Source organism: Ascidia mentula, chromosome 5 (genome assembly GCF_947561715.1).
Source record: "Ascidia mentula chromosome 5, kaAscMent1.1, whole genome shotgun sequence".
Classification (NCBI taxonomy): Eukaryota; Metazoa; Chordata; class Ascidiacea; order Phlebobranchia; family Ascidiidae; genus Ascidia; species Ascidia mentula.
Window position 1 is genome coordinate 19,146,413 of NC_138570.1, and position 25,230 is coordinate 19,171,642.

General features: G+C 39.9%; 4 protein-coding genes across 4 annotated transcripts; 2 read left to right on the top strand and 2 right to left on the bottom strand.

Moving 5' to 3' along the window:
• Positions 1-127: 127 nt before the first annotated feature.
• LOC145903298 (uncharacterized) lies at positions 128-3,391 on the top strand. The gene is made up of 3 exons (XM_082991375.1): positions 128-259; positions 775-939; positions 2,397-3,391. Exons 1-3 carry the CDS (start codon positions 244-246, stop codon positions 3,377-3,379), a joined length of 1,164 nt encoding a protein of 387 aa, XP_082847501.1. The 5' UTR covers positions 128-243; the 3' UTR covers positions 3,380-3,391.
• A 278-nt stretch (positions 3,392-3,669) lies between these two features.
• Positions 3,670-4,850, bottom strand: LOC145903300 (uncharacterized). The gene is made up of 2 exons (XM_082991377.1): positions 4,765-4,850; positions 3,670-4,195 (listed from the first exon to the last, which is right to left on the bottom strand). The coding sequence occupies exons 1-2, from the start codon at positions 4,804-4,806 to the stop codon at positions 3,701-3,703; spliced, it is 537 nt and encodes a 178-aa protein (XP_082847503.1). The 5' UTR covers positions 4,807-4,850; the 3' UTR covers positions 3,670-3,700.
• Positions 4,851-4,921: 71 nt separating this feature from the next.
• On the bottom strand, positions 4,922-18,880 carry LOC145901409 (kelch-like protein 25). The gene is made up of 14 exons (XM_082989083.1): positions 18,444-18,880; positions 16,707-16,842; positions 15,748-15,936; positions 12,706-12,859; positions 11,908-12,044; positions 11,470-11,619; positions 10,944-11,096; positions 10,407-10,514; positions 9,854-9,968; positions 9,301-9,422; positions 7,441-7,651; positions 6,798-6,978; positions 6,315-6,406; positions 4,922-5,783 (listed from the first exon to the last, which is right to left on the bottom strand). The coding sequence occupies exons 1-14, from the start codon at positions 18,518-18,520 to the stop codon at positions 5,635-5,637; spliced, it is 1,974 nt and encodes a 657-aa protein (XP_082845209.1). The 5' UTR covers positions 18,521-18,880; the 3' UTR covers positions 4,922-5,634.
• Positions 18,881-22,765: 3,885 nt separating this feature from the next.
• Positions 22,766-25,213, top strand: LOC145902655 (uncharacterized). The gene has a single exon (XM_082990706.1). It carries the CDS (start codon positions 22,819-22,821, stop codon positions 25,018-25,020), a length of 2,202 nt encoding a protein of 733 aa, XP_082846832.1. The 5' UTR covers positions 22,766-22,818; the 3' UTR covers positions 25,021-25,213.
• The last annotated feature ends 17 nt before the right edge of the window (positions 25,214-25,230 follow it).

Below are 25,230 nucleotides of genomic sequence, written 5' to 3' on the forward strand. Positions count from 1 at the left end.
CGATTAACAGTGACATGAAATCAGCAACACAATAAACACGTCACGCCTCCACGAAAAACGCAAGTGATTCATTGTAATACAAACCAGTCGATTAGTGCGACGCATGGAATCACTGCTGGAATCCGTAAGCAAGAGTGCGTGTGATTAACAGGATATCGTCACTATTGTCACAACTGTGCGAAGAAACCGTAAACAAGTCTGTCTTGAACGGAGGAGAAACTTTCGACCGAAGTATTGAACGACATGGATCAGAATCCTGGTATGTAATGAAGTATTTTGAAGTTTCAACTTCGCATTTATTATTATGTTTATTGAAAACTGCAACGCAAGCAAAACGCGTATTTTGTATTAATTTTATTAATTCTTTTATGGTGTTATTGATTTTAAAACTTAAAGGTTTAAATTCTAACTTCATTAATACAAAATAGCAAATTAATAGAATGGATTTCACTTAAGTTGAACGTATTCTTCTAATGGTGTAATTCAAGTAATATTTTACATGTTTCGCAAGTGTATCGAGTATTTTCACATAGTTACAAACAACTAACAGTAGTGAAATTATTTTGGCTATAGGGCTAACTTAATTCCGTGCCAGATTTTACTAAGTATATGGGTTTTTTGGCATGAAGGTTAACAACGGAAAATTCGCAACAAGTCGCAGTGGGAGGTGATGGGTTGCGACAAGTTGCATGTAGGTCATTTTGTAAGTCTCCACCCGGCCGTGCTGACCAAAGCAAAACCCAATACATGCGATAACAAGCATTTTACGCACAGAATTCTACAATCAAACCAGCGTGTATGAGAGACTGGGCAGAACATCTCATCAGCCCCCGGCAAACGATTGGGGTGAAGATTTTCCGCCATCAGGTCGCACCTTTGTCCCCTCCAGCGGCCGAGAGCGACGTCATGCTCATAAACATGCGACAGGGTCGGATTACGGTGAGAAATTATCTATTATTTTCGGTGAATGACAATCGTGAAGTGGTTTGTATAAGTTCTTCCCTATTTTGATGCACGTTACTGTAAAGTAGGGATGTGACAAGGCGAACCCGAATAGATTCGCCAAATATGAGCACAGATTTCATATTCGTGCAAACCCGAATATTGCGCAAGATTCGTATGCGAATATTTATTAGAGCGTATAGTACGGTTGTGTGATACACTAACTGAGGTTTAGTGCTTTTTCGCATGATCAACAATGGAAGCATAGCGCTAGGAGAGCAAGTCTAGTCGTTTTTGCTATTGGTTAATCACCACGAATGTACAAAACGTGACGAAAATAGTGTTTCTCTTGCAGCGAAATCCGTTTCGTCTAACATCGTATCATAGTCTATAGGCGCAACAAAGTAAGTCTATTCGTGGCACGGGTTTGCATAACTAAAACACAGAAGCGCATTTGACGACAAAAAAACTTCAGTCCTGAGTTGTTTAACATTATATTTGTTCAATGTGAAGGCACAATTACGTCATGTTAAGTCAAAGTTTCGTTCTTCCAAAACAGTAGCGGTATAGCCGCCATTGTTCGCCTGTGCGATAGTAGACTTAGTTGTTGGTTTCTGTAAGTTTATTTTACTTTACAAACATCAACTGCATGTAATTATTTTGTCGAATGACAGGAAGAACAAACGTTCGTCAAGGAACATAGGATCTATTGGTCACGTCTTACTTACACACGAATATATTTGGGTTCGTGCGAATAATGTTTCCTATTTATTCGGGTTCGCACGAACCCGAATCCTTTTTTATCTGGCACATCCCTATAACGCAGTATGTTTGGAAAGTACAACCAATATAGCCTGGTTAAATTTTCTGCGTTCCACCTTAAAACCAGGGGTGCCATATACCGTCTCGATCTATTAGTCTAGGCCTATTGAGATTTGTCCAAAGTTTGGAGTTCTTTTTTTCAATAGTTTTTGGCTCAAACAACGTGAAATGTTCCGTTTTTATTCAACAACATTTCCTTTATACTAATTTCAAATCGCGACTTGCTTCTAACGAAACTTCAGAGTTTCAAGCTTTGCGCGACGAAACAATTGTCGGAAGTGATTTCGTTTTGTTCCATTCTTACAGCTTGGTTGCGTTACAGCTTGGTGTTAGCACCATGGGACAAAATGCAGTAGAGAAGCGACTCATTGATTCCTGCCTGAGCTTGCATGGTTATAGAGACTCATATTAAATATATCGGCACTTGATATTTTAAACGAACTCTCCGTAATATCTCATTCAAATCATTTGTATTTTGCACAAACGCATTTAAACAACAACGCCTAAAAAAATATCTTCACAAAATATGTAACAAAAATTATTTTAATTGCATAGAAAGCTGAATTCTTAATGCCTTTATATTGTTGCCAAGCTCCACTTAACTCACATTAGTTAACTTTCAACTTGTTTAGACCATCGCAGACGAAACTGGAAAGCTATAGGGACACGTGACACCGATGACGACACAAGCAGCAGCTCTGATGACGATGAGTTTAACGAATGGGAAAGTTGGGAATATACCGGACAAAAAGTAGACTCCATAGTGGCAGCAATCCGAGCCGATTTTCTCCGAAAAATCCCGAACCAAAATACGAATCGCTCCGAAGCATTCCAACGACAAGGATTGGCATTCCGACAGCTGTCAGCTATGAACCGACCAAAAGCCGCAATTCCGCAGGATGAGGAGGAACACATTTACGTTACCATCGATAGCGAACCACCATCGGCAGCAGATAGACCAGGAGCCCCAGTGACTTTGTCCCCGAACCCCACGTATTTAGACTTGCCCCGAAATGCGTTGGTCTCCTTCTATGGCAGTGTTACGTTAACACCCAAGGAGTTACAGAAGTGGAATCTCGACAGGGGAATGAGAGCTTTGTACTGTAGACCGGACAGATGCTTTGCGATATTAAAGATACGACGTGAGCGTTTGACATTGGAGGAATGTGATAGTGCAGGAGAAGGAGACGCAGATTCCACAGACACAAGCGATGATGAAGAGAGATTTAATCCTCATCACTTTGGAAGAAGTGGAATCCCTCAATCCGGAGGAAGCAAAGATACAAAGAAACCGCTTGGAAAAAGGTTATTCTCATGTATGAAAGGTGGTTTGCCCGGCTACAGAGGTCTGGATTACAACAGCTCTCTCTCGAAAGCTTCGACAGGGAAAAGAGCAATGTCCTGCTATGAATTCGATTACAATCAAATAGTTTACTGCGAAAGCAGCGTTCGTGGAGCACCTGAAACTCTACTTTTCTGGATCTACTACATGTTTGTTGAGGAGAGGCCACTGATTGAGTTGTACGCAATCGACTGCGACGACCAAAAGCACGCTGGTCTGCTGGTTCAGTCACTCGAAAGGGAAATTCAAGCTCATTCCAGAGCCAAGCGTTGAAATGCGTAAGATTTAAAACTGTCAGATGGAACAAATCCCAGTGTAAATTTTAATGTCTATGCTGTAATCAATGATTGTCAAAAAAGTTTCAATAGTTGTTTTCGTAAATGTTGATGAAGCAGTGTAATTGGCGCGTATCAATTTGTACCAGCGTTGACATATGTTTTTTATAAAACTCTTGACATCCAATCAAATACAAAAAATAAAACCCTTGAACGACATCAAAATTCACAAGAAACAATGTTCAAATAATTTCATTTCAACTTTTTCTTAAATTGTTTGGCGTCTATACAATTTAAATGACCTTGACATGTTTGAAGGTCAAGGATAATGTGCCACGTCACATTTCCACGCTTGCACAGTGTTTCCGTCGTTAAGAGCCTTTGTATTTTTAACCGTTTTACTGAATGTGTTCTCATGATGAACTTTGCTGGTGAACACGCTTGGCGCTCTGTTTCTCAAGGTAGTTTTACATTTGAAACACAAGTCGATTGGAACAAACGTTTCTTCCATCTGCTGTTGAATTTCGTGTTCATTGTAGAATCTCATCTTCAGGGCTTTGACATCGGTGTCACTACTACAAGGAGTGACTTTTCTCGACCCGAATAAACGGGTTTTCGATTTTCGTGGCCCGGACATTGATAGACTTTTACCAAGTTCCTTGGGCAAGTCTTCCAATTGACTCGATTTTATATACAAAGTTTCGCATGCCCTCGCTTTGCTTTCACCACAACCGAAACACGTCTTGGTTGAGGCCAGTTTCCTTTCCTGCTCGTGATTGTGTTTCAACGTGGTCGCATTTGCAGCTTTCTTGGCCTGTGTTGTATATAAGAAAAATTTGTTAAAAAGTGCAAAAAAATTAGAAAAATAAACGCATTAAACAGTGTTTCCCGTTTGTGGTCACGGTCGGTTGATTTAATTTTAATGACACCTTATTATTTACTGTGTATTTTAATCAAAATAAAATACATTTAATTTATAAAATGTGTATCGAACATAATGCATGTATAGTCTACATCGCTTTGAACGGCTGTTTGTGCAGAACAAGAGTATTCATACCGTATGTTCCATAAAGAAACACAATCCCTATTAGGATTTTACAAAAAAATTCTGTATTAATATGCAGTACCTAATTCATACTTAAAAGCAAATTATTACGAGGCTAAATTGATCATCAAAAAATCAGTGTGTGCATATCAGCCTTAAAGGATAAGACAGAACCCCTTTGCAATTTTTAATACACTTCGTAGAACTTATTAATGGCGTTACAGAAGAACAAAACACTGTACAAAACAATATATACGAAAGGATTATTTATATCAATATAAAGTATAGCCTATTGCGTGGTCATGCAAGTTATAATGTAGACAAGGAAAATAGCTTACCTTAATTGCAATTCGAACCAGCAAAACAAAAATTGATGCCATTTTGTCTGAACAGGCAGAAACTCCAAGCAAACTGTTGGCAAACCTTTCAGCTGCTGATTCAAATCTGACTGATAATTATTGTCATAAGCCCCTCTATGATGTAACAAACAACATATGCGTCACAACCAAATAGAGTTTTTATTTAAAGGCAAAAAAGTAAACACCTGCCCTGCATAATATAAAAGCATCGAAAGCACCCTTTTAGGCAGCGGTATAGGTAACTGGCGACACGATTTTACAAACAGTTGATGAATTATGCAAAACAACTTGTGTTCTACGTCATCACGTGAAGCACGCGCCATAAAGCAAGCGACAACCCTGCACAAATTCAATTCAGCAAAAACAAATATGCAACTATGCTAAATTGCAGTTTATAGGGGGTTCTCAATTTATGGCAATATTAAATCCACTTGTGGATTTTTTATCAGCGAGCTGAATATACATCTTTTCCTTTCATTAATAATACTTTTAATCAATAAACGATAATACACTGGAAATAATTCACCTAAATTTCTTCCTGTTACAAGAATATTGCAATCATATTGCAACGTTTGAATGATTTTACTGCCACTTGGTAGCAGTCTTGTCACTTTGTGACGTCATAGACAGCTGTTCTGCGAGCTGGGCCCAAGAAATGACATAGAAAAAGGGGCCAACGATTACGTCACACGTTACATGCCCAAAAAGTTTTTGAAAAACTTTATCTGGAACAAAAGAATAATTATAACTGCAATTAAACAGATTGTCGTCCAAGTTTAAAACCCCACTGCAAAAGTAGCTTGAAAGCAATCAACCGCGTTTAAATATGCATTTAAAGCACTCTGTGGCTCAAGTGGTCACTGTTGTGTCTTTCTGAATACTGACGAATCCTTGCGCGTATACAGGCACATGTAAGGTGCTGATAACTTGCCAGCTGTCGTTGAGATGGTCGTACATTTCAACTGTTCCATTGATGAAGCTGTTTCCATGGAGACCGCCTATAGAAATGGGGTTGTTTCAATAATTTTAATGACGCGTTGATTTGAATATATATGCTCGAAGTACTCCCAATCAAAAAAAATTACTGGGTTGCAAAAAACAATATATTTTTAGACGTTTTAGAGGGGCACAGACAGTTTGTGTTTACTGCACATGAATTTTGTCTCCCTGGTCTATATAGCGGCGTGTATCAATAGCTTATTTATCAAAAAGTGCAACGCATAATGCATGTAAGAGTGTCCTTCCCCAAGTAAACTATTTTGTATATTGTTTGAACAAGACACCAACATACAACAGTGCTTGGCGTAGATTAACAAAAACCAATCAAATCAACTACAACGTAAATGAAAACGTTAAAATGGCATGGACACGCGATAAAACCTTAGAGCTTATCGAGTCAGGCACCCATGTGAAGGTGATTTCCTCACGGAGAACCACCGTTTGCCAAAGGAACTCAACTAGTTGTACTAAGAGGTGATGGGTTGCAACCGGCCACACGCAGGAGGTTAAAGTTGGTCAACGAAACTTACCTGCCACGTAAAGCTTCCCCTTGTGGACAGTGGCCGCACCGTGGAGATGACCCCCATGAGAATTCCGCAGGGAAACCCATACGTTCGTTTGTCTGAACATTAAGGATTTCATGAAACAAAATTGGAATTGATATAAACAGATGTGACGCCAGCATTATAGATAAATAAAATTTGGTAAAATAAGGTTCAAAAGTAATTAATTGTGGTTTTGTTTAATGGAAGTTCGGTAACAAATAAAACAACGGATTTTCAAAAAGTTATTCTATTTGTGTATAAGCTGCAGACAGATGGCCACTGTTTCGACCTAAAAGGTCTCATCAGTGCAGCTGGTGTGACTATCAGACGACTTTGCTGACCAAACGGCAAAGCAAAGACTTCCACTTTGTGGTGACTAGTTATTCTATGTTGCATATCACGGCAGCACTTTGCCCCTTTTGCTAAAAACCCGCTTGTCACAAATCACAACTATCACAAGTTTCTTACATATTGTAGGCGGAGACACTCCTCTGTTGCCCCATGACGTAGATGGTGCTGTTAAGGTTTGCTGCAACCGCTCCCCTTTCAGGCTGTGGGAGTGGGGCAGCGGATTTCCACTTGTTGAACATCGGGTTGTAGAACTGAACGTCGCACACAATGTCCTGCGGGGACGGTCCGTTAGCACCACCTAGCGACAAATTAGTTTTGGTTAGTGTGCCACAAGACGTCGCCACGGAGCCGGAATTGACAGGGGTGTATTTGGTTGGTTTTTGAGTTCCCGGCGTTAGTAAAAATTGTACCGGTATATTAAATTTGTGATAATCTGCAGAAAAAAATCAGGAGTGGATAAAAAGGAAAAAATTCTCCGCCTTGATAAGTGCGTGTTAGTTTCGAAGCCCACCCCACGCACTGAACTGGATCTTACATCACGTTATAAAGTCAAAATTTGAAAAATTCTGATCACCTTTCGGATCATCTTTACATTAAAAATAAGGCAAGGATTTTAGGCAACACGGATATACAAAAAAACAAATGCTTTTGGGTTATTTGTATGCAAGCCAACCGCAAGTTTGAATCACTCGTCAGGTCCCATCTAACCTTCGCGTTTAAGGTCGCAATACCTTCCGTAAAAGTTATCCTTCCAACTCACCGATAACAAACAGGAGGTTATCGCACGCAACCACGGACGGAGAACTCAGTTCTTTCATCATCGGTTCCACCATTTTCCACGTGTTGGAGTCCGGGTTATATTTCTCAACGGACTGCAACCTCATCGTACCGTTGTGTCCACCAACCACGTAAAGACACGTGTCCAAACCCGCCGAAGCGTGAAGATATCGCCCAACCAACATCGGTGCCACCTACAAGTCAAAATGGTTGCATTACTCTCAATAGAACCAAGTAATAATTTTCTTGGTTTTCAATTTTGTATAATCTTTTTGCTGAGTCAACAGATAAAAACGTTCATAGCATCACGGCAGCGGCAAATTCAATCGTGGGGCCCGTATACGCACGTGTGGCTTCAAATATGCTTAAAACGTTTCTCCAAAACTACAATAACCCTTTTGTAAAACTTGGCTGAACGTTATGTGGTGATGACGTCATTTGAGCACCACGTGCTTGCCAAGTGCCCTGGACGTGAGTGTGGAGAATCAAACTACTCAAGAGTGCTTTTAGAGGGCTTTGGTTGATGGATGTTTGAATGCCTGTTTAGTTGCACGTACACACCAATCATTTCCATATCATTCAATTTTGTTTTAGGTTTGTAAATATAACTGCTGGTACTTTTATTTTTACTGCACTTCGTTATCATAAGCAAATTAAACTCAAAAAAACACTTAACATAGTCAGTAGGGTTATGACCACATAATCCATACAAATATTTCAAACTGACAACAGAGTGGAAATGATCAGCTTTTTGTTTCGCAAAACGCGGTTACTTCGATTTTGTGGTTTTCAAACTCATCAATCAGTCAAAAAGGTTCGTTTGTAACATTTGTTGTCACAAGAAGAGTTTAAGTGTCATTCATCATAAAATGTGACAACAAGGCAGACATACTTCAGCTGGAGAGGGGATACCACCAGTCAAGTGCTCATGCCACGATTAACGCGAAGTATACGACAAAGTATTTCGTCAACGTCAAACCGCCGGGTGTTGACTAATGCAATAAGAAAACCAAAATGTAACGAAAAAATCTTATTCGTTCAAGGGACGTCATACAGGTTTTAACTGAAATGCAGACGAAAGAGGTGAAACATAATTCTGATTTTTTTTTAATGAGAAGTTCAGAGCTGTCCACAGATTGCTTTATGAAATTTACTATATATTTATATCGATACGGTGAGCGATCGACAAAATTTTAAATTGATCCAGCATTCATTCATTAAACACATTCTATCTTTGATGAAAGTTTTTTCCGCAAAGTTACAAAAAGTGACATGTTGACGTACTGTGTATATTTTTTGCCCGGTTTAAAACAAAACTAGTCCAAGGTACAAGAAACAATCTTCCACAGAAATAGAAAAGAATTTGATCACATTTTATGGCATTACGATCACATTAAAATTTACACGTTCCGGGTTTTTATGAATAATACCATAGGGCAGTGCTTCCCAACCTTTTTCAGTTCGCGACCCACTTTTAATGCAAGTTTTATTGTGCGACCCAGAATGAGATATGACCAAACGAATGAAAAACAATTATAGTGCAATAATTTCGTGATCTAATAGAAAACTGTAACATTTAGAAATGCTTCGCGATCCACCTGAAATAGCTTCGCGACCCACTGGTTGGGAAGCACTGCCCTAGGGATCCGTGACAAAATGGAAATTTCCATGAGCTACTATCTAGTTTTACGCAGAAACCTGCTGGACGTATCTTATCTCTTTGGAATTTTTTGTAACCTTGCAGCGTTTCGCGGCACAAAGTTTGGTAAAACCTGCCAAGCAGAATCACACAATAAGTGGGCTCAGTATTAAAACATTATGTTTAGCTTTTTTATGACGTCACCTGTTGCCATGTGTTGAGGCTCGGTATGTACATCCACACTTCCTTATATGGAGAATGGAAAGCCCCTCCGGTGACGAAGATGTTATTGTTGACGGTCGCTACGCTGTAAGCTGTCTGATTTACTGCAAACAATGTAACCATAAACCCAAAATCACGTTGGTTAAGTTATTTAGAAACTCATTTGTAACGAAAAAAGGATTAAATGAACTTCTACTTGTAAGGTATTGCCACAGTAAATTCATTACTGTATACATTTGAAATGCCATGTGGGGTATTTTTTTTTTATTTTCGGAATAAGCTGTAAGTTGTCTGGTTTACTCTAAACAACCTAAACAAATCCATAAAATCACGTGGGTTGCTTTAAGCTTAACACAGGTTAACGCCGATGTCCTCAAGACCTGAAGAGAATTTGTGTTTCAACTTTTATTTTCGCCTTACAGATATTTGTATATATTCAAAATGGGAAGCAAGGCTGCTTTACTGCGAATATTTTGCTCCATCAAGCAGAGGATTTTTTCAACAACTCTAGCATATGTGGGGAGAGTATACGTACGTTGTAAAGGAGCGAGGTGTTTTGCGCAAGACTCTGGGAAATTGAAGTAGACGCAGTCGGTTACAGGGATCTTGTCCTTGTTTAATCCGCCCACAACAACCAGGACATCAGATTTCTGGCAAAAAAAAACAATTATCCCAAATCTAACTTTGAACAAGGATTCTTTTTAGCATTGTTTACTCGTGAAAGCTCGTGTATTTTATAATATACAAGTCAGTCTGCTTAAAGAGTGCCAAAGCAAGACAATTTAGTTTACGTTGATTAGAAACCCTACAAAAATGTCGAGTAGGCATCGTATTTCAACTACATCGTCGTTATATCATCCTATATATCGCCTGTTGCCCAAAGGCTTGAACAATATACTGACCAGCGTGGTCCCAAAACCAGATAATAGTTCAGGGAACCTTTATTTAGTTTTGAACCCTGGGGTTCAGAGGCATCCATGCACTTTGGAAAACGATGCTTTACTGTAATCATCATATGTGTTATGCTTTCAAGAATGCAGATTCTTTGCATTGAAAGGTAAAAGTAAATGCCAGAAAAACCTTGCTACCTGTCTGTTGTAAGTGGACCGAGGTTGAGTTCGGCAGCTTTGCATAAGAGGTCTCTGATCTGCCAAAAGCTGGAATCTTCTCGCTTCGTCCAGAAACTTTTCACATTCCTGTGTTAATACATTGCAGTTAAGAAGCCAAAAAAGTGTAACAAATACTAGGCTTCTATTGTAGTGAACTCCAGACAGGGCTACTTTTTTTACCAGATAAATCTCATCATTTCAGCTTTGGTGACCTACTGCGATCTTGCCATCTAAATAGTCTAAGCAAGACTTCCAGTTTTGGTGACTTATTATAGGTTGAAACAGTAACCCTGTCTGCAACTCACCAAATACACTATTGGCCCTATTGATTATACATAATGCTTCTTAATAGAATAAAAGGTTTATGATTTATAAACGTCTGCAATGATTCTTTATGTGGAATGCGAACATATTTAACATAAATAATCAACCGCTACATTTTTCATTACGCAATTGGAACTGTTAGTAAAAGCAACAAAGGGAATCTCAGTCAGCATAAACACATCACAAGGTTACTTTGTTCTCCTTGATGATCGAATCAGTTTGAACGACGTCAAGTAAAAACTGTGGCTCGACCAGCGGCAAGCGAACATGTTCAAGAATTCGGGGAAGGTGTTGTTGTCTACCTTTGACGTCATACCGTACCCACGTCATCACCGCTTCGTAAACCTTTTGTGAGATTTTTAATTACTATGGACATAGCAAGGTTGGAGGTTAAGAGGAAAATTTGGTGAAGATTAGGAAAAAAATAATTTCGTACGAAAAAGAACAAGGAAAACAAATCATTCAAACGAAATCAAGCACTAAACGTTCAGTAAATTTCCACATCATAGTACATTACATTATACTGTATGCCCAATAACTATGTTATGGCACTTTTGCTTCTATATGATTTAAGAGATACCCGATTTCCGTATAGCCTGCAACTATTGTTGCATAACAAGCAGTTGTAAAGTCATAGAGAGCTCGATGGTTCGTCATTGGTGTTTAATGCCTAGTTATTAACTAGTTATTTATTATCAAGGTAAGTTAAACGAATTACGTTTTCTTCACTTTTGACGTTCAGGTTTGGGCACGAGAGAAGAGCAATCAGCTCCTTCACTTCGAAACTTTTGAAGTCGTCGCTTGAAGAAACTTCGGTGAAATTTTCGATTGCGAACTGGTTCGCGTTCTCGGCCAAGTCGCGACAGCCCTTGCGGAAACAAAAAGCAGACTTTGTTGCTTTGCCTTTATCGGGAATCGAACCCTTAACCCTCTGGTCACAAATTACGCTTCTTTTAGGCAAAAATTTGATTCATTGGATATGTCTATTTAATTTAATTGAAAAAAAAACTCAGAATTTTTGTCCAATTTTGAAAAATTTAATTTTTGTAATAACGTGTTTCCGTGGCAACCTAAATGTTTGAAAAAAGGTTCCTTTAGCTGGTACGAAAACGTCTAAATCTTGCCAAAACGAGAAGTTACACCTTCTTTGACATACCTGTCTGGTAGCGAACCGTTTGATAGCGATGGAAGTAACAGGTGATATTCTCTGCTTGAGAACAGATACGCAAGCTTCACACACAGATGTGAACTGGAAAAAACTTGCGGCCGACAGCAGGTGTTCGATGTTGGAACCTGCCAAGTAATTTATTTCAAGTTTGGCGAAAAATTCCTTTCAGTAAAAACAGTCGAAGCTAATATGCCTATTTAAAATTATAAAATCCACAAGCTTTTTTTGCATCTTTTTGACTTGAAGGTTTCTAAATAATTGTATTGGGTGTCTTGGACGATTTTGCAATAACCTTTCGTTAGTCTGGATATTACTTCGCAAGAATGTTTAGTGCAACGATTTCAAAGCCACATACAGTTGTCAGTGGGAGGAATTTCACGTCTGTCGACAACAAGTTTTTGAACATTTTTAAGCATTTTATGTGCAAAAAAAACGATAATAATTGAGAGCTGCAGACAGAGTGTACACGCACTGCTACGACCTGCAAGGTCTCATCAGTGCAGCTGTTGACAGTGGCACTGTGCTAGCTATTGAAGTTTTTTATTTTACAACAGACGAGTTTTTTTAACCGACATGTTCCTTCATAACACGGTTGGCCGAATATTGATTCAATCAAAATCGTGTTTATAAATTTTTATAAAAATAAGATAACGACCCATTTCAGCCGTGAAAAGGTTGAATATGAACGGTTTCAACAACAGCGAATTATAATTGTTTAAACTACAGTCATGAACACATGTTTTCGACGGAAATTTTCCATCTTTTTACGAATTTATTGTGAATTACCGGATATTTGAATTCTTGAAGTGTACGAAAAATCGACGAGTTGTTTCATTGTGACGTAGCTTGTTTCATTGATGTGGATTCTTTGCTGAAATCGATTTCCGTCGCCAGGCAACAGCAGCTCGGCAAAATATTTGCTTGTGCAGCACAAGACAATCTGAAATGGAACAAGATCAATTTGTTGTATTCGTCACGTCCTAACAAAAATTATGAAACGACTCAATTCTCTAAACCCGTGCAAAGAAACTGCGTCAAGACTACAAAGCGGAGTCAAATGTTATTTAAACCTTCATTGCTTCAATATGTGTCGTCTTATTTTGTGGCGTTTCAAGCATGGAGCTCCCACTTGAAAGTTGAAATAAAACTTTATTTGAAAACATCAGAGGTTGAGAAATATAAGAATTAGAATTTCACCATAAAAAACACCCAAGAAGATCACATATCTCCAGACCTAAAATTACTTGCTGTTGTGTTCAACACACAAATCACAATGCTTAACCAACATAACAAAGGGTGGGGTCACAGCTACTTCTAATCGGATTAAAACATTATCTCCAGCTTAGATGGGGTTGATGTTATTCCACCGCACGATGCCCCTTATATCACGTAACATTTACACAGCGTGGTCTCAACCGGTTGTCAAGCACACTTAACAACGTTTGTTACGTCAAACTTGAATGGGCAGTTACTGTGGCAAAGGTTGCGTGATTCTCCATACCCTGTCTGTAAGTTTTAAACAACGAATTTTTTTAACACCATGTACTGCCTAATTTCACCCCTCTTCCATTTATTTTAAATATTTTTTTGCTGCAAAGTTACGTGAGTTGGTGACGTGGAGAAACGTGTGTACGAAATATTATGTTTCGACATCTGAACAAACGAATCGCGTCCATAAATAAACGTGTTCGGCTTCAACGTGACAGAAGGTGTTCAATTCGGCTATATACGGAACTGGTTGCGATTGCGCAACATAGGATATGACTGACGGGAAAGACGTTGTAATGTTCATTGCACTGAATACACAAGCAGAAGCCACGTGTCCGTAACGATCACACTGTGTTATTTTACCACACATGATTTTAACACAAGAAACGAGATCCAGTGCCACTAAAACGTCATTCATGCTTGCCGCCGGATCACCGCCAAAAGTGGAATAATCGTTATGCCAACACACATGTTCACGTTTGTGAAGTCTCGCCCTGCGCCAGTTTGCATTGCACGATTAAGTGCAGGTGCTGTGTCACAACATTTCATATGTCACAACACAACAGGTTTCATCAAGTCCTCGTCGCAGCTTTGAGCAGTGGTTGAACCCATGACGAAGTTGCGCAATTGTTGATTTTATTTAGTCGTTATAACCCCACTTTACTGCATCAAGTATTCGGGGGACGAGATCACCCCCAGCCCACAAAAATACTTCACGGGAGATCAATGCTTACTTTAACCTCTACGAAAGCTTCTGCTCAAGGTTTGTATTTATTGAAAGGTTAAAATGTGTTCGCCCGTTCGTACCAATGACCCATTTTTGTCGCGTTAGAAAGCAAAGTTTTTTCACACAACGTGAAATTGGGCAATACGCATTATTATCGAAATTTCCATGTTTTGCCGAAGAACTGCTAATTATTCGATCACCCACGTGTTGGACAGAATTCATTTTATACGAGTAACCTTCCCTGCACCGTCAGCAGCAACAAAATATCCGTGGATTTTTTGGGGGGCTGGGGTGCGCCCGAAACCCTATTAAACCCCTAGGGTGACCAGCTGTCATTCAAATTTATGTAACAAACATTTATTTTAGTTGTCTTGATAACTTATGTGGTTCAATCCGCTGCCTATTTAGTGCAGAACGGAACTCTTTTGTCAACGAAATTGTTGGGTTTTGTGCAGAAACCTAAGTTAAATGGCGTCCATTGTTCCCACGCCTCACGGCAACATTCCGCACAACGAAATAGTCAGTTGTTCGATGGATGCGATAAGGCTGTTAGTAACTTTCATCAGTCAGCAATTACGTCTAAGTACAAAAAATATGTTCATAATACCAACTCAGAAACCAAGTTTCTGAAAAACAACAACAGAAAATTACTGATTGTATTGAAGTTGAGCAACTTTGCCCAAGAAGAAGAGTTGTGCGAAGTAAGTTTGAAGCCGCCTCAGCATATTTTTTCTGCCACAAAGATCGACCAGGAGCCAACTTGTTAGCTGGAGCCGCCCAAGCGTGACGTGCGCGATAAACCATAACGCCATTCTATCGCGTTACTTTGTGTCACGATTGTAATTTTAGTTGACGGGGTTTGTTGGGGGCATTTCTGCTGGTTTGACAAAAAAACAACCTGATTTCACTGCTGGTTTGTGCTGTTTCTATGGTCTGTCTTAAAACTTCTTGATTTAAATTTTACGATTTCTTTCATTTTTGGGTCGGAAGCTGCAATATTTCATTAACTTTCACTCACTGGTGAGTTTGCCTTGACGATAGGCCAAGACTTACAGGGTATTCCCACGACATTTATTTGCAACTAAATCATTGATGAAAGTAAATAAAAGTGATGTTATTCCTCCCGTCGAGTTGTTCCTTTACTTTTGAAAAGTTTTTGCCGATATTTCTTTTGTTTCTTTCAAGCCGTGTTTTCATTGAATACGTGGGCTCTAAATACCCATGGAAGCTGTTTTGTTAAAATCACGGCCGTTAAGCTAGCAGATAATATAAACTATAATCTACAAAAAATCGCCAAACATTTCGATTTAAATTACAACCGAAACAGGAAATCAACATGTTATTGAGAACAATGTCTTGCTGTGTTGCAATACTGAATTTACTTTTCATCGAGGTAATAATTTTTTTATTTCATAGATTTTTTGGGGGGTTTTATCCATTGCCGTTCTTGGCGAATGTGGTCCACAAACTAAAACTGCAAACTCTGTCTTCACGATTATTTTAGAAGATTATATATTTTTTTGTTTTCGGTAATGGGGAAGCACCCATGAACTGCAGACAGTTGTGTAACCTGTGTTCAGCCAACCGTGCCTTGTAATCGGGAGCGCACCAACCTTGTGACATGGAATCTCCTTTCCGTCCACAACAAGCACAACATCCAGAAACTGATCCTTAGTCCTCATGGCGTTGAACCCGCACAGCAACTGATGCGAGTGGCAAGCCTCGTAATGTTGATACTCGGTTGGCAAACACAGAAGCCCAACATCTGAACTTGAAGTTTTGCGGTGGCCATTTTGAATAATCTGTGCATAACAATATATTTTTAATTGCCATAATGGCAAAATTAACTAGCACATATTAACAGAACAACTTGGGTGCACATTTTAGGAAAAGAAAGTTTATGACTTCTGAAAATCCCCCTCTTGCCGCCAGCTCTCGTGGTCAATAACTGCCAAAAAACCATGAAGAGAGAAAGATTTGATAATTATCAACTGCGCGGGAGTTTAAAAACACGACTACCGACGAAATGACCAAAAATCGTGGGGTTTGGAAGAAACGTGAGCACAAAGCTATCGAAGGTTAATTTGTAGACGTGGATACTGTTTTATGCGCAAAGCAATCACAAAGAACGGCTGCAACGTTTGATTAAAATTATGTCAAGCAAAGAAAGAAAGCAGAAAATAAATTGGTGAAATCAGTAATCTACATTTCGGGGTTCCCAAGCAATGCAGCCAAGCTGGATCAGCTACTCTTTCCTGACAAGTCGGAGCAAGATATAAAAAATCAAGCTCCCGGCGAGGTTTTAACTTACGACCCTGGGCCTAAAGTTTTCGATATAAGGTAACTGTCATTGTCAAGCAAGGACCTGCGCAGTGGGGCGATCCTGTCTTGTCATGCGTGAGCACGAAACACATATGCGATGTCTAAATTTAACGATAACATATTTAATGCAAAAACATGCAACAAACTTCAATAAGGTTTCCAACAACAGCTCATAGATGTCGGAACTTGCTGGTGGCTGTAGTTGAGCCGCAAAAACTACGAAAAAAAATGTGAAAGTATTTCTCCGCACCTTGGAGTTTTCTTCGTATCTCATTCTTTTCAAGGGCGGAACCATTTCCTGGGTCTCAGTTGCGAGTGACGTCGTACTGTCAACCCCTGTTGGCGATGACGTCATCGGCGTACCATACCGTTCGTAGGTCACGTGGCTGAATAAGGGAAAACGAGAAAAACATTAGAAATCCAATGAGTTTCTTGCAAATTCACCGTTGGCAGTTTTACAAATTTCATTGTTGCAAATTTATTTTTCTTCAGGGTCCTGTGGACTTTCGAGCGAAATTTAAATATAAATAGTTCAATTTTTAACTGATCCAAAAATAATTAAGAAGAGTAGCGGAAGGTCAAGGTCGATAGGTTCGTTTTATTTTTGTTAAAACAAGACGGAGATATTAATTTCGCATTATGGTATTTAACGCTGAAGTCTTACGTTGGCCACAACGCCTTGGCTGCGATGACAGTGAACCTTATAAATGGCATGTAAGTTTGAATAAAATGAAAGTTTGAATTTACTTTTTTTAAATTTAAACTTATTTCAAATAAAATTACTTTCAATTATCTCCCAAGCAAATGCAACATCACAGGTTCACACAAAAACAGAAGGAAAATTTGATACAAACATAATGAACAAATTGTGTAAGCTGCAGACATATGGCCAATGTTTCCACCTACAAGGTCTCATCAGTACAGTTGGTGTGACTATCAGACGACTTTGCTATTGTTGGCTCCACTTTGCTTATCATATAATTAACGAATGTTATAATTTTAATGAGTTCAAGATCTGCGCATGGAGAAAATGCCCGGCTTTTTTAGGAAGGAAACCTCTTAACCATGAATCTAGGAATGTTTATTTGTGTTTAAACTTCTGGCTCCCTGCTTGAGTATGACTGGGTACTTGATTAATATTTATGAATTTGCTTGAGAAGATGTTTTTTCTCTTCGGTCGAAAGTCTGAACGCAAAAACTGCAGGACGAGAATATGTTTTTTGTTCGGAAACCTAACTTTGTTGGTAGGATTTAAAAGACCCCATACCCGAGGCAAATGTAAGTTAGTTCAGTCGATACACGATAGACCTCTCTTTCTGTCGATTCAGGCAGTACATCGAATTACTTTAAAATGACAAAATAGTCTTCTGATATCTTATTGGGACAAACTCAAGTGACAACAATTCCGGTCCCACCCCCTGCCCGTCTTGGGGCCCCATGAATAGTAAATGGGAACCCACGAGCACTATTGTTCGCTTTAAAACTAAGAGATTTCTGTCGCAAAGGTTGAGTTCCAGCGAAAATGTTTAGTAATCTCCATTAAAAGATGTCCGCGCACCGGCACAGTTTTAGTCCGTCCAGGGCCCTGCAACAATCCACCCACAACCCCACGTTACAAACACAAAAGTTCACATTCCAACTCACATCCAATTCTCAACAAAAGTTCGTGTTATGGTTTCCTAACATGGAATACGATTGTTGCAAAAACCTAAACCGTTCAACCGTCCATACAAACCACATGCCTTTATGTAAGAAGTTTCAAACGGTAACATTTAGAATGCGTGTAACACTGTTGTTTTGTCTCGAAATTTAACCCATATGGACTGAGATCGTCCTCCGAAAAACAATTACAAAAGTGTGTTTTTGGCTCCCAAACAGACCGTGTTTCCACAGTCTGAAAGCTGCAACGGTTGGCAACGAACAGCCGACATAAACCACATCGATCTCATATCGTTTAATTCAAGGAAAATATGAATTTTTTCTTTACCTGCTTGTGCAAGGACCTCCTCCTTCGTAACCATCGTCCACCTTTTCCAACTTTATTATCGTGGTCGACGACGCCATTCCACGTCATCAGTTGGCCTATGTGACGTCACACACACGCACACACACACACACACAAGCGTCGCCTTATAAACTACACGTACCTGTTGAAAGCATTGCCGTTAATATCGCTGACTGCAAAACGCACTGCTTTGCCTTCAAACCCGCATGCCAAAACCGTGGTCGGTGGTTCGATGGATCCAGAACGTTGTGAACAAAAATCGAAGCGTGAAAAAAGTGGCCAAACACCGCGAGTCCAAGTTGTGCCCGAATAATTTTAATACGACTTCTTCCCGAACCACCTTCCGATCAATAAATGCTCTGCAAAGCCCTCGCATATGCCAGCAGTTCCTGTCTACGCTTCGTCTAACGCGCAAGAAGCGGAGGCACGAAAACGCTTTTGGCAAACCACAAGATTTCGGCGCGGTCGCGTTTCGTGCCAAGAAAACCGCCTCAAACCGGTTCTGACTGGCCCCCGTCATGCCTCTCGCATATACTGAAAACACATCAAGGTATGTATTTCCACAGTTCACGCTTTGTAACTCGAACATCACTTCGAGCTATAACTAAACCTTCTGGCAGTTTTTGGCAGCTAGCTACACCGGACACCAACGACCAAACGCGATCGCAAACGATATCTGAATTTCGCCGTGAGTTCAACTTGTGTTTTAAGCTCAGCACGTTGCCCACGCAGCAGTTTAAACTTCACTTGATTCCATCGAAACGCGACGAAGCGAATGCCAGCAGCAGGTTTGGCAAGCACCGATCGCGCGATGGCCCAGTCGTGGATCAGGCGCTCGCGGCTCTCGACCAGGTACGTGACTGTGGTGGAACTTGGGTGGGAGCCAACACCGCTCGCTTACAGGCTAGACTCACTGGCATGCGACGTCACACTGTGACGTCAAACGAATAGGCAACGCCGCCCGGTTGCCTTTGGGCGAAGGAACGAACGTGTATTGTGGCTGGCGACGTAGCGAGATACCCTGTCGGAATTTCTTTTCGCGTTAAACGCACACAACTACCCCTGGCTTATTGAGCGCTCGTCGGCGGCTCCGCGGGCTTTGTCGGTTTTACACAAATGCGCTTGAAAATTTGACATCGGCGCAGATGGAGTAAAACAACACAAAACATTTACGGGTGTTTATTTGGATTTTTAACATTTTGTTAAAACCAGGGCCATAACACAAGTAGGCAAGAGAATTGCTTTTAAACGTTGCAAAAATGTTAAGTAAGCGTTAGAAAGTGGAAGCGACCCCACTTGTTAGGTAATAACAGCTTCCATGGCGCTTATTTGTGGCTTTTCGCAATTCTGCAAACTCCCGCAACCCGAGAGAACGAACCGAATTGCTTGGTGGGATGCCAAGCCGCAACACACAGCCAGAAAGTCGAGATGTGACCTTCACCTCATGCCTAGACGCGGTGTATACCAACCCTGTGTTGTGTATTGAATTAACACGGCAGCCGCCAGTGCGCAAAACCACTCAAGGTAAGTGTTGTAACTTCGCTGCAGCTGGAAACCAAGCTGAAAAAGAAAGACTCTTTTTGTATCGGCAAAGGGCTGCGTGAACGGCCTGCCGGGGTGTCACATGATATTAAATTGGCCAATCGCTTTCGAACAAATCAAGCAGAACTTCATATTCATATTTGTTTTAAACTTGATAATGTTTGCAACCACAGAAGTACAAAAGCTTTGTAAGCAATATAAGACGTGCTTATATTTTTAGTTTTTCATATGCATTTAAAAAACATCAAAACATCCAAATCCTACTTTGATTCTCTACCGAAATGTGCTTTAATAATTGATATTAAATCCTGTAGTATCTGGCAGCACTGTAACCAAGGCAACTGTTAACATAGACATTCTCCTGGACTCATTTAAACACACATTTAGCTTTTAGAATTTTCCCTTGTCTGCACTTGCTTATCATGCGTGCGACTAATGCAGAAGATGAACTGACGACATCAATTGCAGCCATTCTTCGCGGTTATAAAGGGAACCTTTGATACAAACAGACCTTCGCCCTAACTCACATCTATTTGAAGCAGGTATGTTGATGTCATTTGTTTGTGGTGGATTGTGTACTCTCTATATATCGCGCGAATCACTTGGTGGTAATTTATGATGATACTTCAGGGTTATGTTTATTCTTTCAGGTAACAAACCTTTAATATCCATTATTTCAGGAAACACGCATTTACTACACCAATGTACGTACGCAAAGCAAAAGCAAAAGGAAAGCTTGTTTTCATTGCGTACGAACATTGACACCAAATTTTTTGAAGAGCTCGGCGGCATTTGAGCATATATTTGATGCCCGTGGACAAAATTTGGCCTTCGGTGTAACTTAGATTTTGAGACATGAATACGAGGTAACCAAACCTAAGCAGTTTCTGAAACAACTAAGATATGCAGCTTCAAGTATAAGGCAATTAGCGGATTTCAACATTACACAAAAGCGCACCAGCAAAATGCACGAGGACCGACACGTTTTACAGCCAAATGTGGATGGCGCGGATCCAACCTTCATCCGAGTAATCCCATTTGGGCCACTCTAAAGCGAATGTTGGACACCGACCGCTGCGCTGTGGCAACTGCTGCCAGGTCATATTGTGATGTCTGCTGAATTTAATTTTATCCTTTTCCTCCATGCGATAACTAGGAAGATACTTTTACATCGGGTCACAAACTTGTTTTCAAACTTGATCCATATATAAGCCTATGTAACATAGAAATATGTGCGAAAATTAACGCTACGATTTCGTGTAGAATTTCAACTTAAATTTATTACCAAAAATAACAGGTGGCTGCCATGTTCACGCCTAATCATTAAAATTCACACAGATTTCTGTTTTACACAGACTTATATGTGGATCAAGTTTCGAAAAAACTCTGTGACCCGGTGTAGTAGTATTTTCCCGATAACTAAGGCTATTTCAACAAATGTGATTTAATTATTTTTTAATTTTTTTCCATGACGTCTTTTGCAACCGCATGAGGGTTCGTATGTTGGATTCAAAATATTCGAACCTTAACCAAAATGAAGAGTGACATTTGTCAAACGCTTTCCGATTGTATTCAATTGGCCGAGCCGCATTCAGTTTTATTTGAACGAGAGTTTGCTCGAAGTGGGTTGCCTCTTCACTGCCGTCTAGCGATAGCAAAAAGATTTTTTGCCCAAATCTAGCCAGGGGTTAATGTTGTGTTTAACCCATATATTAAAACTTGCACCAGACTGCATACTTAAAAATGTTTGAATAAACTTCAGGTTATTGCCACAATATTGTTTTGGGAAAATCTGTTGATAAAGGTTGCCTTCCAAGCCACGACTGTACAACTGAAAGAGTCGCAACGTTTCCTGCAACAGGGTTTACAGACAACCAGTGTCACATTGATCCAAAACAAATCAATCAAATCATGTGTATTTTGCGCAAAATTACGCAGATAAACAATATACAATAGAAATAAAATGGCATGGTCACTGATAAAACCATAAAGGTTATCAAGTCTGGCGCTATAATCACCAAATGTAACCAGTCAGCCAGAAAATAACAGATACACAGCAAAACTACAAGCGAGTTGCACAAAAACGACAACAAAATTATGTTCTGGCCAAATAACTGAATGCAGCCAAATTCGACACAATGAAACCAACCCACGTATATATTACATTCAAATATGCTACGCATCATAATCCGCCGAAAAGCCAGTGGTTAGTATACGGTTACAATAACAATGGTGACCTCTCATATTTCTATGGGTGACGACAATAGGAAAACAAAACCTTTTGGTTAAAGATCGTGTGACTCTCATCGCGTGGGTATAGGACAATGCTTGTTTTTTAACACTTGAAACGAAGGACGTGGGTGTCAGTGAAACCGTCACTGAACAAGGTCTCGAAAGCAGGGTTTCAGATTGCAGATCTTTATGATAAATAAATAAAATCGAACTCAAGTAGATGGTGATAATCTTGCTCTTAAGCTGATAAGTTCTTTTACAAAAGTTCTAGTTGTGTCTTCGAAAGTAGAAGTTTTCTATCAACGAAATTCTGCCTAAATGTGAAGGTTGCCTAGCAAGCTGCGATTGCGCAGCAGTGTTTTTTGTTTATAATATCAAGCAGGGAGTTGGGGCTGGAGTAACAAATTAAGTTGACCTCGATGCGAGTAAACGTAATAGTTTACACATAACAACACTCCAAGCTGTGATGCGTAAACTTGGTGCTTTATGCGGTTTTCTGGACAAGTGAAATGTTATTTAATTTCAGGTGTTGGTCTTAATAATTTGTTTATAATTTGACTCTTTCAACTAACCGAAGTAAAAAATGACGTCACTCAAAGGCCTTGTTTCAACGGTGGAACTGATTGGCGCCACCTATGGAGAGACGCGACACGAGACTTGGGACTTGAAGGAATATTGCCTTCGAGCTTGTCAGTATTTATTGTCAAAACAACTGAGGTCCATGTGTTTCGCTAACGGACGGGAAAGGTGGAAGATTCTGTCCTCGGAGGTTTTCCGTCAACTCGGATTGGTTTATCGCCATCGAAGTCCGGATAAGTTGAAATTGATTATCAGCGCTGCTTTGTTAAACGCCGCCGCTGTCAGGAGACCAGGTCACCTTGCAATTGAAAATGACCTTCAAGAAGTTTGTTCCCACGTGCTGCGTTTGGCGGGAGCAAGTCAGGTTGACCTTGTCGAGGCTGCTAAAAACTTTTTGGTAAAATTTGAAGGAATGCGCGAATTCACAAAAAGAGCTTTGAGTAAAATAAAAAATGACGTCATTCAATCTGATGAAATATTTAGAATACAAACATCAATTAATGATCAATTTACTAGAATCATGAAGGAAATAATGGAGTTTTCAGTCAGAATTAAGGGCCAGGTGCCGTGTAAGTACGCTTTGGTTGGAATGGGATCCTTAGCCCGCAACGAGATCACGCCTTATTCGGATTTCGAACACATCATCGTTCTCGAAGAGGGAGCACAAAGGAAAGAGAATTACGAAGAAATTTTGGAATTCTTCAGATGGGTTTCGGTCATTTTTCAAATCGTTCTCGTAAACTTTGGAGAAACAATTGTCCGTTTTCTTTGCGTCGACGGCCTGAACAGTTCGCACAAGAAGGAAGGTGACTGGTTTTATGACAAGCACACTCCATGCGGCATTTCACCAGATGGTTTCGCACCTCAAGCATCAAAAAATCCTCTTGGCCGCGGCCAGACTGTCGCGAAACCGTGGGTCGTGGAATTGATTAAACCAGTAAGTATGATGTTGCAGTACCTTGAAACAGCGGAAGATTTGAAAAACGGATACAACCTTGGTGATATTTTGCTGAAAACCTGCTTCGTTGAGGGAAATTGCGGAGTTTACAATGAGTTTCTGGAGGGAGTTGAGGCATTCCGCCACGAATCCTCGAATTCCTCGCAGTTTCGTAGACAGTTGCAGGCGAACTTGCGGAACTTTGCAATTCTACACAAACCTGGACTTTTTCTACGAGGACAAAGAATGGATCTCAAGAAAACACTTTACCGCACTTTGACCCTCTTCCTTGCCTCCCTGGGGCGTTACTATGGATTCAAAGCTGCCTCTTCCTTCGAATTAGTGTCAGATCTTGAAGCAAATTCCATCGTGACAGCTGAGTTTGCCCATGAGCTCAGAGACGCCTTATCGATCGCCTATCAACTCAGGTTAATTACCTACATGCGGAGAAATGGCCAAGAAGATGAGTTTTCAACCAAGGTTTACGACCAGATTGTGGCGAGGTCAATAGGAATAAACCGGCTTACTGTTTTAAATCTTGCCTCAGCTCGTTTGCAACAGAAATGTCAATTTTTACTGATTGAAATGGCGAAGAAAAGTGGAAATAGTGTAGCTGAAATGCAAGAACTGGACTTGGAGCTTTACAAGAGAGGTATTGAAAAGTTGGAAAAAGAACTATTGTTTATGGTGGAATATTCAGATTCACCACAATTAGAGGTGTACAGGTATTTTCTAACACTAATTGGGCTCAAAGAGTATGAAGGAGCTTGTAATATGTACAGGGAGTGTTTAAAAATGCCCGAAGTTGTGTTATCAATGGTTCGCAAGGACCTGGTTTTAAAATACGCCGTGTGTCAAAGTATGACCAACCGACATGAAAAGGCTTTGCTTACGTTCTTTGAAGCTTTAGACTACTTTGGGGATCCGTTGTATTGCACTGAAAAATACAACTGCCTTCTTGGTATTTCAAAGAGTTTGTTTTTTCTCGAACGCTACCCAGAGGCACTAAGTTACTGCAAACAAGCAACACAAGTAAACGATCGAAACTCATTTAACGATTTCAAGAGCAGACTTTTGCAGGGGCAGATTTTGTTCGGACTTGGCCTTAAATTTCAAGCTCTGTCCCTTTTTTACAAAATTTACGAGGAAAGAGTGAAAATAACTGAGGATGAGACGCAAGATGAAATAATTCGTGAAAACAATAAGTGCATTATATTTGTTTGGAGAGTGATCACCAACGAGATCCGAACAAAACAAATGTTTTTGTAAATCTTTATGTTTTTGATCATGTATGTCCCCATTATATATTTAGTAAACACTTAAACCCGTTGTTTGTTCTGAAAATTTAGTGGATTTCGTTTCTTGTTGAAAATCGTTTTAAAATATTGATTGCATTTTTCGGTAAAAAGTAGAAATGGCTGCAAACGTAACTTTATGTGTTTGAGAAGAAGCAATAAAAAGGTTCCCAGTCGATTTCAG